A 17,028-nucleotide genomic window follows, 5' to 3' on the forward strand; every position below is an offset into this window, starting at 1 on the left:
AAATATACTTTCACCATTAATACGGGGGCAATTTTAGTGAAATAAGACGTCGAATAGAAATACCTTTCTATTTGGCACTCTATACTAAACTTAACTTCATACTATCTTTAGCATACGTGTAGCTACTAGAAAACAAAAATATAGGATCGTTTTTGAATCTATTACTATATACTAAAAGACACACCAGAAATGACATGTGTCACATCCTGGTGAGTCTTTAGTATATTTTTTTTTCCCAAAAGATTTCACAATATTTTAAAGAATCTTATTATTCATTCATTTTTTTTATAGAAAATCATTCCTTATCTAATTGATATTATTTAGACTTTTTTTATTGGTAATGCATGTTATAAAATATCCTTATACTATATTCTTTTCAAAATAAACTAAAGCAACATACATCTTTTGTACTACGTAATATTATTTTTTACTATTTCATTTCTGAACAATAATTAATAATTACACTACTTTATTTTAAAAATAATACCAAAAGTATTACGTGTTCCTTCTTTGCGAGAATGTTTGTGACACATTTGTAACTACCAAGATCAATAACTATAACTATCAATAATCCATCCATTACTATATACTTAAAGGCACGCAAAACCCCCTTAAAAAAAAGACAAGCAAAACAATACATGCATCTCCTGGTGTGTCCTGTATTTTTTTAATTAAAAATATATGATATGGATATTTATATTTATATGGAAAGAATAAAAATTAATCTACATTGGAAAAAAATTACATAGAAGTCTATTAAGGCTTAAAAGTTTGCCAAAATTAAACCTCAATCAATAACTCTATACTAAAAGACACACCATAAATGATACGCGTCATCTCCTAGCGAGCCTTTAGGTTTTTAATTTTTTTTATTTAAATAATGTTTATTAATAAAACTTACAAAAATGGAGAAACAAATATTTTTCATAGGTATCAATCCTTATTGTAGAAAGTTAATTGTAGCCCATATATCTCATATGCATTATTGTAGGGGGGGTATTTTTCCCGTTTCCTACAAGGGGGTTTTGTAGGCCGGCCGGCTCGTTTAGAGAACCGTTTGAACTTTTGCACCTCGAAGGAGTCGCCACCAAACTTTATTTAAGGTCTTGTTTGGAAAGACCGCAAATGACTCTATTTTTGGATAAGGTCTTGAATCCTTGAAACGGATGGGTGAGATCCGGGCTCGGGAACGAAAATGCTGATTCGGCGAGCTTTAGAAATATTCAAGTACATTGGCACAACATTAGTTCGAAAAATAAACCCTAAGATTAGACTATGTGGGTTTGAATTTTAGAGCAAAATAGGATTTCTAATTGTACGGTGGTCACTTTGCTTTAAAGACTGATTTAAGGAACCTAAGGCCAGGTTGTCCAAAAAATATCTTCGTTAAGCGTGATTAACCTTTGTATTTTGTTGTATTTAGCATGTTGGTGATGAAAGCGATAAAGAACATAAAGCAACATCACAATACTAAATAAAGTGCGGAATTAGTAAATACAAGACCCCCTAGAAAAGGACTAGGGAGTGTTTCCACATTGCCTAGAAATGGACTAGGCAAGTAAAGGTGCGGAATTGAAAGTACGAAATTGAAATTGCGGTATTGAAAGTGCGATAGTGAAAGTGCGATATTGAAAGTGCGATATTGAAAGTGCGATATTGAAAGTGCGATATTGAAAGTGCGATATTGAAAGGTGCATAATTGAAATTTGTACTTGGGCACATGAGATTCGAACGCCAAGCGGCTCCTTAAAAATAAGTGCGCCCGACACGAATTCAAAGCCAAAAATCTCAACTTGGGAGAGGTTGCTCAACCCAAGTATCCTAGATTTTGCATGTTAAACTTGAAATTGAAAGCTTGAATATTGAAATGTTTGAACTTGAAATGATTGAAATTTGAACTTGAAATGATCCTAGTTTAGGGAAATAACTATGAATAACCCTAAACATGGCAAGATCTTTGAAAATTGAAACTTGAACTTGTATATTAAAAATGGAGTTTTGAATCTCAAAGACTAAACCTTTAAATGTTAAAAGGTGTTTATCTTTGATTACCCCATGTTTGATGGTGATTCTAGCCCAAGAGATGATTGTAAACAACTTTGGACATCCCTGAATCTTTGAAAATTGTATTTTGTATTTTGAAAAAGTTTTTATTTTTGGAAAACATGTGTGATTGTTGCAAGTGGTGTTTTTTATTGATTAAAAACACCAACTTGCTAATCATTTGGAAATCAAAGCAACATAGTAGATTAGAATGGGATTCGGATTTACCTAGTTAGATTTAGGCAAGAGCTCCCAATTGCTTTGGATTTTAGGAATTTTGTATGTGTTTTTTATGGAGTTTTGAGTTGTATTTTGAGACGTAATGTCGAAATTACGACGTTGTATTGTTGTGCTCCCCTTTTTTTCGATGGAAATGAGGGGTATTTATAGGAGGGAATGGTGCAAAATGCCAGCACACGCCAGCGCCTGGCGCCAGGCCAGCGCTGTGCGCTGCTGACGTGGCTTGAATGCCGCCAAAGCAAGGACGGGGAATCGTCCTTGTTTCGTCTTGTAGCGTTGTACTTGTTGTACGAATTGTACTAGGTTTGGCGTTTTGTATTTGCTTGGAGGTTAAGGCATCGTTTATCATCTAAAAACAAGCCTTTCTCGGGTTTTTGAATTCTGGTTTTACTGGACGGGTCCCGGCATGCTCGGTTTTGTGGGTCGGCGCCCGAATGTGACTTGCCTTATATGATTTTGAGTGGAAAAGGCCTAGTAAAACCAATGGGATGGTCTACTAGTTGAGTTTGTACTTGGATTTTGAAATTGGATTTGGAAAGTTGTATTTTTTACCGAGTTCCGGGAGGGGAACGGCCTCGGGGTTTGGATTTTGGACCTTGGATTTTGGAGGTGTCCTTAGCGATTGGGATTTCCGCCTGGAGTTACTCCAATCTGTTAGGTTATGATACATATGACAATTCATAAATCATGCAGAAAAAACCATTAAGCCAGGAATACATATTATTTACACATAATCATATAGCATAATTTAGATGCATACTCTTTGTTGCGTGCCTTCCCTAGCTGCGCCCGAACCGAACAAGGACAAGTCTTTAGGACTCCAAGTGTCGTCCCTCCGTAGATAGTCCACAGCACGTCCGGATCCGCCTTAAGATTGACCAACTAGAATCGCCCTTAAGGTACTATTATTTTCGGCTAAATGGGCAAGAGTTATGGCTGATTTTTCTGCTTAAAAATCCTAGTTTTGAATACTTGAAAACTTATGTATAAATAATGACCCCTAGGCCCTTATTTAGAGGTATGGAAAAGGAATTGTAATCCTACTAGGATGTGGATTTGTTAATTAGAACTTTATTAGGACTCTAAATAACAAAGCAATTCTAATAAGATTAGGATTTTAATCTTCGCACGAATCCCAATTGAATTAGGATTTCCGGCATACGCATCGCACAAGCCGTGCACCCGCGCAGGCCTTGCGGCCCACGACAAGCGCACAGCCCATGTGCGGTGCTGCGTGCGCGCGCGCGCCCTTGGCTGGGCCTGGCCTTGCGCTGGGCCTGGTTGAGGCGTGCGTTGCGTGCGGCTCGCTGGGCGATGGCCTGGCTTCGTGCTGGGCCTTCTTCTAGCGGGCCTCGTCTGATGCTAATTCGTACGATACGCTTCCGATTAAATTCCCGATTCCGGAATTCATTTCCGATACGAACAACATTTAATATTTCCGATTCCGGAATTAATTTCCGTTTCGAACAAATATTTAATATTTCCGTTTCCGGAATTATTTTCCGATTCCGATAATATTTCCGTTTCTGACAATATTTCCGTTTCCGGCAATATTTCCGATTCCGGCAATATTTCCATTTCCGATAATATTTTCCGATACGTACCATGTTTCCGTTTCCGGCAACATCTACGACTTGGATAATATTTATATTTACGATACGATCCATATTTCCGTTTCCGGCAATATCATCGTTTCCGGAGTATTCATTTCTTGCCTGTGACGATCTCAGCTCCCACTGAAACCAAGATCCGTCGATTTCGAATATCCATAGATGGAGTATTTAATGCCATTAAATACTTGATCCGTTTACGTACTATTTGTGTGACCCTACGGGTTCAGTCAAGAGTAAGCTGTGGATTAATATCATTAATTCCACTTGAACTGAAGCGGCCTCTAGCTAGGCATTCAGCTCACTTGATCTCACTGAATTATTAACTTATTAATTAATACTGAATCGCATTTATTAGACTTAACATAGAATGCATACTTGGACCAAGGGCATTATTTCCTTCAGTCTCCCACTTGTCCTTAGGGACAAGTGTGCATTTCCTAATTCCTTTGTCGCTCGATGCTTGCTCTTGAACATAAGGTAAGAGTTGTCATCCTTATTATGTCCAGAGGTGTTTCTCGGTTTCAGAGTTCAACTGATCAAATAGACAGATAATCATAGCCTATGATTCATCCGAGCACGGCCATGCATTTCACAGTTTCTAGCTCTCCGAGTGGCCTTGTACAACTTTTAAGCATCTCATCCCGATTTATGGGAGGACAATCCCAATCTTGCGATCTTGAGATTAGACTTCGTTTGATAGGTGATTACCTGAGCGTTGCCTTTATAGCCTCCTTTTACGGTGCGACGGTTGGTCAACGTCAAAGCAACCAGTTCTCAAACAAGTAATCTCAAATCACTCAGGTATTGAGGATTTAGTGTCTAATAATTTTAATGAAATTTACTTATGACAGATTTTCATCTCTTACAGTAAAGTTTCATAGGTCTTGTCCGATACTAGTCTTCCCAAAGTAAGTATCTATGCAAATGATTATGACATTGCCATGTCCACATAGTTCAAGAAACAGAACTACTAGTCATCTTGCATTCTAATCGTCTAACGTTTTCTATGCGTCCAATTTTATAGAAAACTCCGACTAGGGACCATTTTCAACCTTTGACATTCAAGTTCACTTGATAGACATTTCTTAGTCACAGGACTGGTCCTGACAGTCTATCTTGAATATATCGTCAAATTGAAGGGACTCATCATTTAATAAACCACAAATTAAATGGAAAAATGAATTCTTTTCATTTATTGTGAATGATTAACCAATAATGTTTTACAAAGATTTAAACTCTAAAACTTTAAAACATTAAACAGAGACATCAAAGCCATTCTCCAATATGCTTGATTCCCATAGCTGCAGTGTGCGAGTTGTGCTTCGCCTGCGGCAGAGGTTTAGTCAATGGATCTGATATGTTGTCATCAGTTCCAATTTTGCTTATCTCGACTTCTTTTCTTTCAACGAACTCTCGTAGAAGGTGAAATCTACGAAGTACATGCTTGACTCTCTGGTGGTGTCTAGGCTCCTTTGCCTGTGCAATAGCTCCGTTATTATCACAATACAGGGCTATTGGTCCTTTAATGGAGGGGACTACACCAAGTTCACCTATGAACTTCCTTAGCCATATAGCTTCCTTTGCTGCTTCATGTGCAGCAATGTACTCCGCTTCAGTTGTAGAATCCGCAATGGTGCTTTGCTTAGCACTTTTCCAGCTTACTGCTCCTCCGTTGAGGCAGAAGACAAACCCAGACTGTGATCTGAAATCATCTTTGTCGGTTTGGAAACTTGCGTCCGTATAGCCTTTAACAATTAATTCATCATCTCCACCATAGACCAGGAAGTCATCTTTGTGCCTTTTCAGGTACTTCAGAATGTTCTTGGCAGCAGTCCAATGCGCCTCTCCTGGGTCTGACTGGTATCTGCTCGTAGCACTGAGTGCATACGCAACATCCGGGCGTGTACATATCATAGCATACATTATTGAACCAATCAATGATGCATATTGAATCCCATTCATTCGTCTACGCTCATCAAGTGTTTTTGGGCACTGAGTCTTGCTTAGAGTCATTCCATGAGACATGGGTAGGTAGCCTCGCTTGGAGTCCGCCATCTTGAACCTATCAAGCACCTTATTGATATAAGTGCTTTGACTAAGTCCAATCATCCTTTTAGATCTATCTCTGTAAATCTTGATGCCCAATATGTACTGTGCTTCTCCTAGATCCTTCATCGAAAAACATTTCCCAAGCCAAATCTTGACAGAGTTCAACATAGGAATGTCATTTCCGATAAGTAATATGTCGTCGACATATAATACTAGGAAAGCAATTTTGCTCCCACTGACCTTCTTGTATACACAAGATTCGTCTGCGTTCTTGATGAAACCAAAGTCACTGACTGCTTCATCAAAACGTATATTCCAGCTCCTGGATGCCTGCTTCAATCCGTAGATTGACTTCTTTAGCTTGCATACCTTTTTAGCATTCTTTGGATCCTCAAAACCTTCAGGCTGTGTCATAAACACAGTTTCTGTTAAAACGCCGTTTAAGAAAGCAGTTTTGACATCCATCTGCCATATTTCGTAATCGTAATATGCAGCGATTGCTAACATTATCCGAATAGACTTTAGCATTGCAACTGGTGAAAAGGTTTCATCATAATCCACACCGTGGACTTGCCTGTAACCTTTTGCAACCAATCTAGCTTTGAAAACTTCAAGTTTCCCATCCTTGTCCTTTTTCAGTTTGAAAACCCATTTGCTTCCAATGGCTTGGTAGCCATCTGGCAAATCGACCAAATCCCATACTTGGTTTTCAGACATGGAGTCTAATTCAGATTGCATGGCTTCTTGCCACTGCTTGGAGCTAGGGCTCGTCATAGCTTGTATGTAAGTCGCAGGTTCATCACTTTCAAGTAATAGAACGTCATAGCTCTCGTTCGTCAAAATACCTAAGTACCTTTCCGGTTGAGATCTATATCTTTGCGATCTACGCGGGGTAACATTTCTAGATTGACCATGATTCTCACCAGATTCTTCTAAAGATCTCTGAGTTTCATCCTGAATGTCATCTTGAGCATTCTCTAGAGTTTGTTGTTCGACTCGAATTTCTTCGAGGTCTACTTTTCTCCCACTTGTCATTTTGGAAATGTGATCTTTCTCCAAAAAGACACCATCTCGAGCAACAAATACCTTGTTCTCAGATGTATTGTAGAAGTAATACCCCTTTGTTTCCTTTGGATAGCCCACAAGGATACATTTGTCAGATTTTGGATGAAGTTTGTCTGAAATTAATCGTTTGACGTATACTTCACATCCCCAAATCTTAAGAAAAGACACATTTGGAGGCTTTCCAAACCATAACTCGTATGGAGTCTTTTCGACAGCTTTAGACGGAGCTCTATTTATAGTGAGTGCAGCTGTATTTAGTGCATGTCCCCAAAATTCTAATGGAAGTTCGGCCTGACCCATCATTGACCTGACCATGTCTAGCAAGGTTCTGTTCCTCCGTTCCGACACACCGTTCCATTGTGGTGTTCCAGGAGGAGTCAATTCTGATAGAATTCCACATTCTTTCAGATGGTCATCAAATTCATAGCTCAGATATTCACCGCCTCTATCAGACCGCAGTGCCTCAATCTTCTTGCCTAATTGATTCTCTACTTCACTCTGAAATTCCTTGAATTTGTCAAAGGATTCAGACTTATGCTTCATTAGGTAGACATAACCATATCTACTGAAGTCATCAGTGAAAGTGATAAAGTAGCTGAAACCACCTCTAGCATTTGTACTTATTGGTCCACATACATCTGTATGGATTAAACCCAATAGTTCATTTGCTCTTTCTCCAACTTTAGAGAAAGGTTGCTTTGTCATTTTGCCAAGTAAACATGATTCGCATTTACCATATTCCTCTAAGTCAAATGGTTCTAGAATTCCTTCCTTTTGAAGTCTTTCTAAGCGTTTCAAGTTTATATGGCCTAATCGACAATGCCACAGATAGGTGAGATCTGAATCATTCTTTTTGGCCTTTTTGGTATTTATGTTATATACTTGTTTGTCGTGATCTAATAAATAAAGTCCATTGACTAATCTAGCAGATCCATAAAACATCTCTTTAAAATAAAACGAACAACTATTGTCTTTTATTAAAAAGGAAAATCCCTTAGCATCTAAGCAAGAAACTGAAATGATGTTTTTGGTAAGACTTGGAACATGGAAACATTCTTCCAGTTCCAAAACTAGCCCGGAGGGCAACGACAAAAAGTAAGTTCCTACAGCTAATGCAGCAATCCGTGCTCCATTTCCCACTCGTAGGTCGACTTCACCCTTGCTTAACTTTCTACTTCTTCTTAGTCCCTGTGGATTGGAACATAAGTGTGAGCCACAACCAGTATCTAATACCCAAGAAGTTGAATTAGCAAGTATACAGTCTATAACGAAAATACCTGAAGATGGAACAACTGTTCCGTTCTTCTGATCTTCCTTTAGCTTCAAGCAATCTCTCTTCCAATGCCCCTTCTTCTTGCAGTAGAAGCATTCGGATTCAGAAGTGGGTTGACTGACCTTCCTCTTTATAGATTTGGCGCCAGTTTGCTTAGTTGGGCTGGCCTTGTCGCCACCTTTCTTAGCATTCCTCTTCTTTCCAGATTTCTTGAACTTGCCCCCACGCACCATAAGCACATCCTGCTTATCACTTTTGAGCGTCTTTTCAGCGGTCTTCAGCATACACTACAAAAAAACGCGGCACATTGTGACGCTTTCTGGGTCAAATTGCGACGGAAAATTGTGTCGCAATTTCACATAGCGACGCTTTGAGAGAGGGTCGCTATTTTCATTGCCGCTATTTACCGACGCTTTAGAGCGTCACAATTTGCAAAATATCTATGTATTTCGCCGCCACTATTTGGGATATAGGGACTCTATAGATAGTCGCAATATTTAGACTGCAAAAAGCGTCACTATTTGCACGCTTATAGACACATTTCTCAGCCACTATAAACCATATAGAGACGCTTTAGACACCCGAAATATATAGACTCTCATTAGAGTCCCTATATGTTTACTTTCGTTCAAGTTCTCCTCATTCCCTCCAAAATAATTTAGACCCTTTGGAGCGTCACAATTTGCATCATATTATTTTTCATATATACATAATAATTTAGACACTTTGGAGCGTCACAATTTGCATCATATTTTTTTTCATATATATATATATATACATAAATTAATCTAAAATCATGAATTATCTATAAAAATATATATCGACCATAGATAATCATAATCAAATACAAGTATTAACTTACTACGTACATTATCTTAAAGCAATATATATATATGCTAGCGTAGCTTCAAGATAACGTGTTCATCTCTTGATCTACATTTTACTATTACCACTTGAATCATCAATAATCTGCAAAGAAAATTTAATATGTCAAATATATATACAAAGCATGATGAACATATTTTAAAATCAAGGGAAAATTAACAGTAATCCTAACCAGGCTTGATCCTAACTACTAGAGGACTTCTCAAAATAATACTAACTATTAATCGCCCCTTCCCAAATAGTTCTAAGCTTGTAGCATGTGGCTTTGGTGGTTCAGCTATTAATCTCTAGGCAGCAACACAAGTCTCAGAATATTTCAGCAGATAGTCTAGAAAACCAAATAGGTTTGGTCAGATGGAAAAACGATATCTTAGAGAAATTTTACATTTTATAAGCTAATAACAGTACAAGGGAGCACTACAAGCAATCAAAAGGATTTTAAGCAGGTTGGTAGGCTGACAATTTAAACCAAATAGACAATGTAGAAAAGGACTGTTACCAGGATGATAACTCCTTTGGTCTATTAAGTTGATGTACACATGCCTCTGATGGAGACTTGGAATGTACAAGCCGCTGAAACTTGTCCGACAATTCTTGATAAGGTTGAATCTCTGATGGGTATACACGAAGAATTGCAGTCTTTTAGTGCTCCATCTTTACTTCTGAACAATTTAGGTTCTCCTGATTTCATTGAAATATGCAAATAAAAATTACAGCTGAAAATATAACAAACGTTTCTGCAACCCAAGAACTTATACAACATACTTCAATTGCTGAAATTGCTGCTTCCCTGCAGATCGAAGATATGTCAGCACCAGTACAACCTTCAGTGAGATGAGCCAGCTCGCTTACATCAACATCAAAACCGCAAGGCATTTTACGCAAATGAACATGAAATACGTCAACACGATCTGTTTCACTAGGGGGTCCAACATATAGGAGTCGATCAAACCACCCTGTTCAATAACCGGGTCCAAAATCAGGAAAATATTTAAGAAGTTGGTAACATGCAGGATAAAGAAAAAAAAAAGTAAATTTAACCAAAAAAATTACTCATATTTGTGTATCAGAGAGAGCCGCAGAAGATCACCTGGTCTAAGAAGGGCAGGATCAATCTTGTCAGGACGATTTGTAGCAGCAATAACAGTAACATTAACTCTTCCATGTAGACCTAGAAGAAAGCAGGTCTTCTTAGGGTTCCAGACATCATATGACATGAATAAGAAAAAACATTTTCGGACCATACATAAGTCTAGTTTGCTTCACTTTTAATTGACACAATTTCCATCATTGCACCATGCCACCACTTAACATGAGGGGGCCTTAAATATACTCCAAGATTGTAGATATCTTCACATGGTTCTTTCAAGTTCACTAATAGATATTGAGTGTAAAATAAGGAAACAATCCAGTTCCAATAAGAATGCAAACCCAAAGGAAAACTGAAGAAAGGCGTAAGGGTACAGATTAAAGAAAGCAACAAAACAGCAAGAAGACAACAGAGGGTAAATAGCTAAAACAGCTTTACGACAAAGTAACACTTCCAATCTATTAAATAATGATACTGCTACTAGACCCACAAATAGCTTACCATCCAATTCAACCAAAAGTTGACTCATGACCCTATCTGCAACTGAAACACCATCACTTTCCTTTCCACGGATGACAACAAGATTGTTTATTTCATCAAAAAATATAACTGATGGCGCGTTAGCTCTTGCTTTGGCAAAAAGAGATCTAACAGCCTTCTCAGATTCATCAACCCACTTGCTGAATAACTCTGGACACTTGACAGCCAGAAAATTCAGTCCTGCCTCAGAAGCTACAGGACGGGCCATGAGCGTTTTGCTGCATCCAGGGGGGACCAAACAACAACACTCCTGTTGGTGGGCAGGTTCCAATTCGCTCGAATGCATCCTGGTGCTTTTGAGGCCACTCAACAGCTTCCATCAATTGTGCCTTCACTTCCCATGTCCACCCATCTTCCCACTTGACCCAAGGGATCTCAAGAGTTACCTGCAGAAGAAGAATGTAAAAAAGGAAAGAGATTAAACCATACTTCATACAATACTTTGGGGGTTGAATTATAAAGACCAAAAGAGATTGATTGTAAAAATGTATATGATTTAGACTCACATGACCTTCTTTCTGCTAAAAGCAGCAGGCAGCTCCCTCGACCATTACTCAACTTTCTCTCTCATAACAACCCCATGGTACTATAGAATTTTACCGGCGCATAAATCATATTATATAATTTTACCATCGCATAAACCATCCACACTTTTTGGTTTACGTTAATAAACAAGCACAAATACATAAATGCTTTCTCTCGAGCTATGTACCCCTCTCCATTGGTTTTCCATTCGAGGGAACTTGGAGGCCTGCACGGTATTGGTACAGACTGGAAAGAAAGACGACCTGATTGTGGTAGATAACACTGGCCTCACTCCAGCGCAATTGGCTGCTGAAAAGAATCACAGACAAGTTGCCTTTTTCCTTGTACGCCTTGCATTCTAAACTGGTTTCCTTACGTGTGAATTACATTTTGATATGGTGAAAATCTTCTTCATACATTCTAATGTTATGTTTATAGGAGTCGTTGATTGCAGATGAGCTATTTGAATTTTATTCTTTCTAGTAGGTCGTTGACTCTTCTAAAAATCATGTTATCTTCTCTATATCATTATTAGCCAAGGCTATGCAATGGTGTGTCAATTTGGTGAATTCAACTCGTTTTTCTGTTTGCTAGTTGCACTATCAAGGATTCCTGAATCTGTTGAATTCAAATTAAAATTTGTTTGGGATTTCAGTAATTGTTGTTTTGTTCAAGTCCCATGTGTATCAGGATTGGTTTGTTTAAAAACTTAGAGGTGCTAAGAAAGTAAGAAGAGCTGAAAACGTGTACTTGTGTACCAGGAGTTGGTTTCCTAATTAGATTAGGTTTAGTCTTCTTATTTCAGAATCTTTTTAGGGACTAGGTATTAGATATGTAATTTGTTAAGGAGGTAGTGAGGTACTAGGACAGTTTATTAAGATTATTTCAGCTCTTTGCTTGTAATTTTCAGATTTTGAGATAAATATTCAGGAAATTTTTCAAAAATTCTTTTGTGGAAGGAGAGACTTTTAACTAAAGAGTCTGTTGTAAATCGGTGAGTAAAACAAGATTAAATACACTTGTGGGCCAGTGAAAACACTGAAAATTAGATCAGGTAGATTAATTGCATTTAGTGAGTGAAGCTCATATAATCAATCTAAACCCTTTCTAATTTGTACCTTAGGTAGGGGTGTAAAGCCTTTGAATTCCTAGGGTTTTGGCAGTTGAGTAAAGATTGTTATAGATCTAACAGCCTTCTCAGATTCTGCAATGTTCAGGTCAGCTGTCAACATGGCTGCTAAAACTTTTGATTTACATGGAACTTCAGGTTGTAGGTTTCTGCTAGTTGTTAAGCTACATCACCTGGGGGGGGTCGGACTTTCCTGTGAATTGGTCAGGTGCTATGCATATTGATCTGCTATTTTCTCAAATTTTTGTTGGCCACAATACCATATTGATCTGCTATTTTCTGGCTCCTACCAACCTTGTTTAGGTATAGAGTTTTACTTTGCAATTCATTTATTTTTCTGATCGATCTGTATGTTTCTTCTTGCAATTCTGTTTTGTGAGTCGTCAGTATTGCAATTCATTTATTTTGCTGATCGATCTGTAACTCTGTAAGAAAGGATTGAGATGTTTCTTGTGAAACAAAAAGGCTTTGTTAGTGGATCAACTGCAATGCTTTCTCATGGTTGATGTATTTTTCCATGACCTTAGAATCCAGATGGGAGTAGTATAAAGTGAACATGCTTGAAATATTCTGATAAAACTTAGTGAAGTAGAAGTTCTAGTAATTCAAGAAGAGTACAGAGGAAAGATAACTTGACTTATCAAATTTATTTGTCGGAGGTTGTGAAACGTCTATCAGAACAAACACAATTGGATGGAGGTTGGAGTGGAGTATGTGGTTGATCTTTATTGTCAAAATGGTATTTGGCTGGGAGGTGGGTTTTGATGGGAAACCATTGTGGATTTTGACCATGATATTTTCCTTATATAGGTAGTAGAAATACATTTGGTGATGGTAGGCATTGTTAGTTGTTATTTTATCTTTTGTGTAGGATATGAGAATTTAGTGCTTCAAATTAGGCTGGACATAGAGTGAAGAAACCACTAGCTGATCTGCATTGTGGCGGTCTGTGTGTCCGTGTGTCCCGGTCCAAATTTCGAGTGACATAGGTTGTGGTTTGGAACAGGGATAACTTTTGGAAAAGTGTTTATCACTTTTGGCTAAAGCTAATGAAAGCTCAAGAACTCAAATTTCTGATCTGATGAACATTTTTTTTTGTGTTGTTGGTCAAGTGAATTAATCAATTCTCTTTAAGTAGCGCAACTCGCCTCTGCCCTTGCTTATTTAATCAGATAAACAAATTGAGTCAGATTTGGCTCATTGGTTTAGTGATCAGTAAGACAAAGTACTGTTAAATTATGAAATCTAAAGAACATTATATATAGTATTTTGTTGGCCCGTATATGATGTGATTTGTTAATGTGTGTGAGTTGTCATATACGAAGTATTTAACAAAATGAGTTGAGAAAACCCTATAAGATTAGGGAGTTGTGTTAAGACTTATGGATTCACAAATTTGACACAATCAGCTGATAACATATAACAAGGGTAGAAGTCTTACCGTTACAGAACGTAGATACCTCTTTTGAAACAAGTCAAACATATTAGCTTTGGGCATCTTTTCGAGTTCTTCTATGTAATCCTGTCAATTGAAAGTCGTAATGTGCAAATATGAGTAGGCCACTTCAGTGCTTGAGTATAATAATAGTCAAATTGAAAGAACCAGCTTAGAACAACTAGTACTTGAATCTCAGCAGCCTCATGGGTTATATCTGCATCCTTGCCACGAAGTTTCTGAAATGCAGCTTCAAACTCCTTTTGAGATCCTATTTTCGCCTGTATTTACTTCGATTTGATATGATTGTTCCAATTGAATTTTATACCTAATTTTGAAATGATTCTGTATGCTTACCATCCATCTTGGAGATTCTGGAATGAAGCATAAACCCAAAAGCAGAACAGCACATGGAACAAGTCCTTGCTACAAAGTCTAAGATTTTTGTTTTAAGTAATCAAACTCAGCAATGAACTCCTTTTCCCTAATTCTTTACCAGTTAATGCTAAAGTCCTCCATGATAAAACTATCCCTATTATAAACGCCACTGAGACGCCAGTACAGATCATGACCTACAATAGGAGAAAATAGTGTAAGTCTATGCAAAAACCGTAATAATATCATTATTAAAATTTGATATGGTAACTGCAAGAATTTTTAGTAAAACATGAAGTACAACAGTTACAAAAATACCTGGTTTAATGTTGTAAGTGCTCCTCGGAGATTTACAGGTGATATTTCCGCAATGTAAACAGGTACCTGTTGATTTTACCATATCATGTTGGCTAGCACTTCAATGTAAAGCTGCAAAAATGTGGCCATTGAACAGAGTTTTTTTGTCTAGAAAGATGGCATATAACTCCAAAGCATACATACCACATAGGAGAAGGCACCCATTCCATATCCTCCTGCTAGTCTTCCTATATCCAATGCTAAAGAACCCTGGTTAATTTACGAGAAATTTATAGATAATTTATTTCTCTGAAACAGAAATTCAGTACGGATTAAAGAGGTTAATAATATTTGAAGCTGAACCTTGGAAAAATATATGGAAAACCATCCTCCCACACAGAAAGCAGAATACAACTAGTTTTGGGATGTTTTCTAATTATTTTTGTGATTTTAAAGGAACTTTTCGAGGAAATTTGGGCTTTTCTTGAGGTAATTACAACTCATTGCATAACGTCATACTGAGGTAATTACATCTCATTGCAGAACGTAACGTCATACTGGGAAAATAAATGTACCTTAACTAGCAGTAGCATCTAAGTCTAATGAAATTACCTAATATCTAGAGTCTAATCTCTTGTTAACTGATTACTTTGCTTTTGTATTACTAGTTAAGGTAAATTTATTTTCCCAGTATTCACAAATATTGCAGAGTCTAGTTATATACAGCTTACCTATTGTGGGTTAGGATAACCTATCAAAACAACAATATGCATTTATATTCAGTCAGAAATCACCAAATGCAAGAAAAATCTTGGGAAATTCAACCATATAAGATGTTATAAACAGGAGTAAAATATAAAAAATCACATCCAATGAAACCACCCACAAACTAATCGGTTTGATTAATAAGAGGTCGGAGGGGGAATACCCAAAACAAATTCACGGGCCATAGTATTGGCTTTAGTAGCTAGCAACGTTGAAATTGAGAAAGATAGTAAAGCCTAAACCTTCACAGGATGCATTTGCAAAAGCACAATTGGCAATAAGAACATAAATGTAGAGGCAACCCGGATAACAACACAACATACCGCACAACAGTCTGCAGTTACCAACACCACCGCAATCGCAGAAGCTCATCAACAAAAATCCCACCCAAAACAGAGAATAAAAATTAAAGGGGTGGAAATTTAAGCTACGGTTCTATGAAAAACTCGGCCAACGCAAATCACAACTGTGCAAGTGAATTATTATTGATGATTTTGTAAAAGCATTGAAATTTAAACAGCAATTAAACAACAACATCAGCATCTCTGTTGTAATAAGCAGAAATATAAAACAACTAGAATCTATATGCAATATAAATGACTAAGAAAACCAATAGAAATTAAAAAGTAATTAAAATACAGCCTTGATCGAAACTAACTACATATTAACCCTAAATTAAAACATAAAAACAATATGTTGAATTCTTGCATAAATCTGTTAAATTGCAAGAAAATTACTATCAGTATGAATTAAAAAAAATCAAACACACAAATTCCGCAGATAAAAGTAAAAAAATAAACAAACCTTCAAGAATTTCTTGATTGAATTGGGCGAATCTATCTGAAAAAACAAACTAGCTGTAATTCTACAACCCACGAACGAATTTCTCCAGAAAAAAACACTAATTTATAGATGCTTGAGATGGTTTTGTTTGGGCAATTATGAAGACGAATTAACCAGCTGGGATTTCAATCCTTAAATATTGAGAGGAATGAGATTATTGCTACAAACTGTGGACGAATTTGAGGATTTACCGACGAAATTGAGGGGATTCCGAAAGCTTGAGCGATTCTCTAGGAATGTTTCAGAGAGCAGTTGATTGTTGAGAGTAGAGAGCAGTTGATTGTTGAGAGTGAGGGTTTAGTCGGTTGTTTGAGGGAGAAAATCGTGGAGCAGGGCGTGGGAGCAGGGCGTGGGAACAGAGTTAGGCGGGATATCTTTTTGGCGAAAATATTTGGCGAAAATATTTGGCGAAATATTAACACGTGGGTTTCACGTGTTTTTTATGGTAAATAGCGACGCTTTAGTGTGTCGTAATATATTGCGACCCTCTAAACCGCCGCAATTTGCAAAGTAGTATTCGCGCCCCCAAAATCCTTGCGACCCTTTGTTACACCGTCACAATTATTCCGTCTACATATGTATCATTTTCCTGTAGTGATACCGTGAAGCTCAGTGAGCGTTTTTTCCAGACTATTCATACTGTAGTTCAGTTTGAACTGATCATACCCGCTATGAAGAGAATGGAGGATGGTGTCTATAGCCATTTCCTGAGAAAATTGCTGATCCAGCCGACTCATATTCTCAATGAGTCCAATCATTTTGAGAACATGTGGACTTACGGGCTCGCCTTTCTTAAGCTTGGTCTCAAGAATTTGCCTATGAGTCTCGAATCTTTCGACTCGAGCCAGATCTTGGAACATG

The 17,028-nt window shown here is 37.5% G+C and overlaps 2 protein-coding genes across 4 annotated transcripts; both read right to left on the reverse strand.

Moving 5' to 3' along the window:
- Positions 1 to 9,273: 9,273 nt before the first annotated feature.
- LOC130467781 (calmodulin-interacting protein 111-like) lies at positions 9,274 to 10,872 on the reverse strand. Its single transcript, XM_056836598.1, has 4 exons — positions 10,760 to 10,872; positions 10,259 to 10,339; positions 9,934 to 10,124; positions 9,274 to 9,849 (listed from the first exon to the last, which is right to left on the reverse strand). Exons 1-4 carry the CDS (start codon positions 10,785 to 10,787, stop codon positions 9,811 to 9,813), a joined length of 339 nt encoding a protein of 112 aa, XP_056692576.1. The 5' UTR covers positions 10,788 to 10,872; the 3' UTR covers positions 9,274 to 9,810.
- On the reverse strand, positions 10,855 to 16,761 carry LOC130467780 (sugar transporter ERD6-like 7). Of its 3 annotated transcripts, none has more exons than XM_056836597.1 (8): positions 16,359 to 16,761; positions 14,764 to 14,829; positions 14,581 to 14,646; positions 14,384 to 14,459; positions 14,245 to 14,309; positions 14,076 to 14,168; positions 13,894 to 13,974; positions 10,855 to 11,184 (listed from the first exon to the last, which is right to left on the reverse strand). In XM_056836597.1, exons 2-8 carry the CDS (start codon positions 14,782 to 14,784, stop codon positions 10,984 to 10,986), a joined length of 603 nt encoding a protein of 200 aa, XP_056692575.1. In that variant the 5' UTR covers positions 14,785 to 14,829; positions 16,359 to 16,761; the 3' UTR covers positions 10,855 to 10,983. The 3 variants fall into 3 exon arrangements, with proteins under 3 accessions (XP_056692575.1, XP_056692574.1, XP_056692573.1); XM_056836596.1 differs by having other exon boundaries at positions 16,129 to 16,761; XM_056836595.1 differs by having other exon boundaries at positions 15,648 to 16,761.
- Positions 16,762 to 17,028: the final 267 nt, after the last annotated feature.

Source organism: Spinacia oleracea, chromosome 2 (genome assembly GCF_020520425.1).
Source record: "Spinacia oleracea cultivar Varoflay chromosome 2, BTI_SOV_V1, whole genome shotgun sequence".
Lineage (NCBI taxonomy): Eukaryota > Viridiplantae > Streptophyta > Magnoliopsida > Caryophyllales > Amaranthaceae > Spinacia > Spinacia oleracea.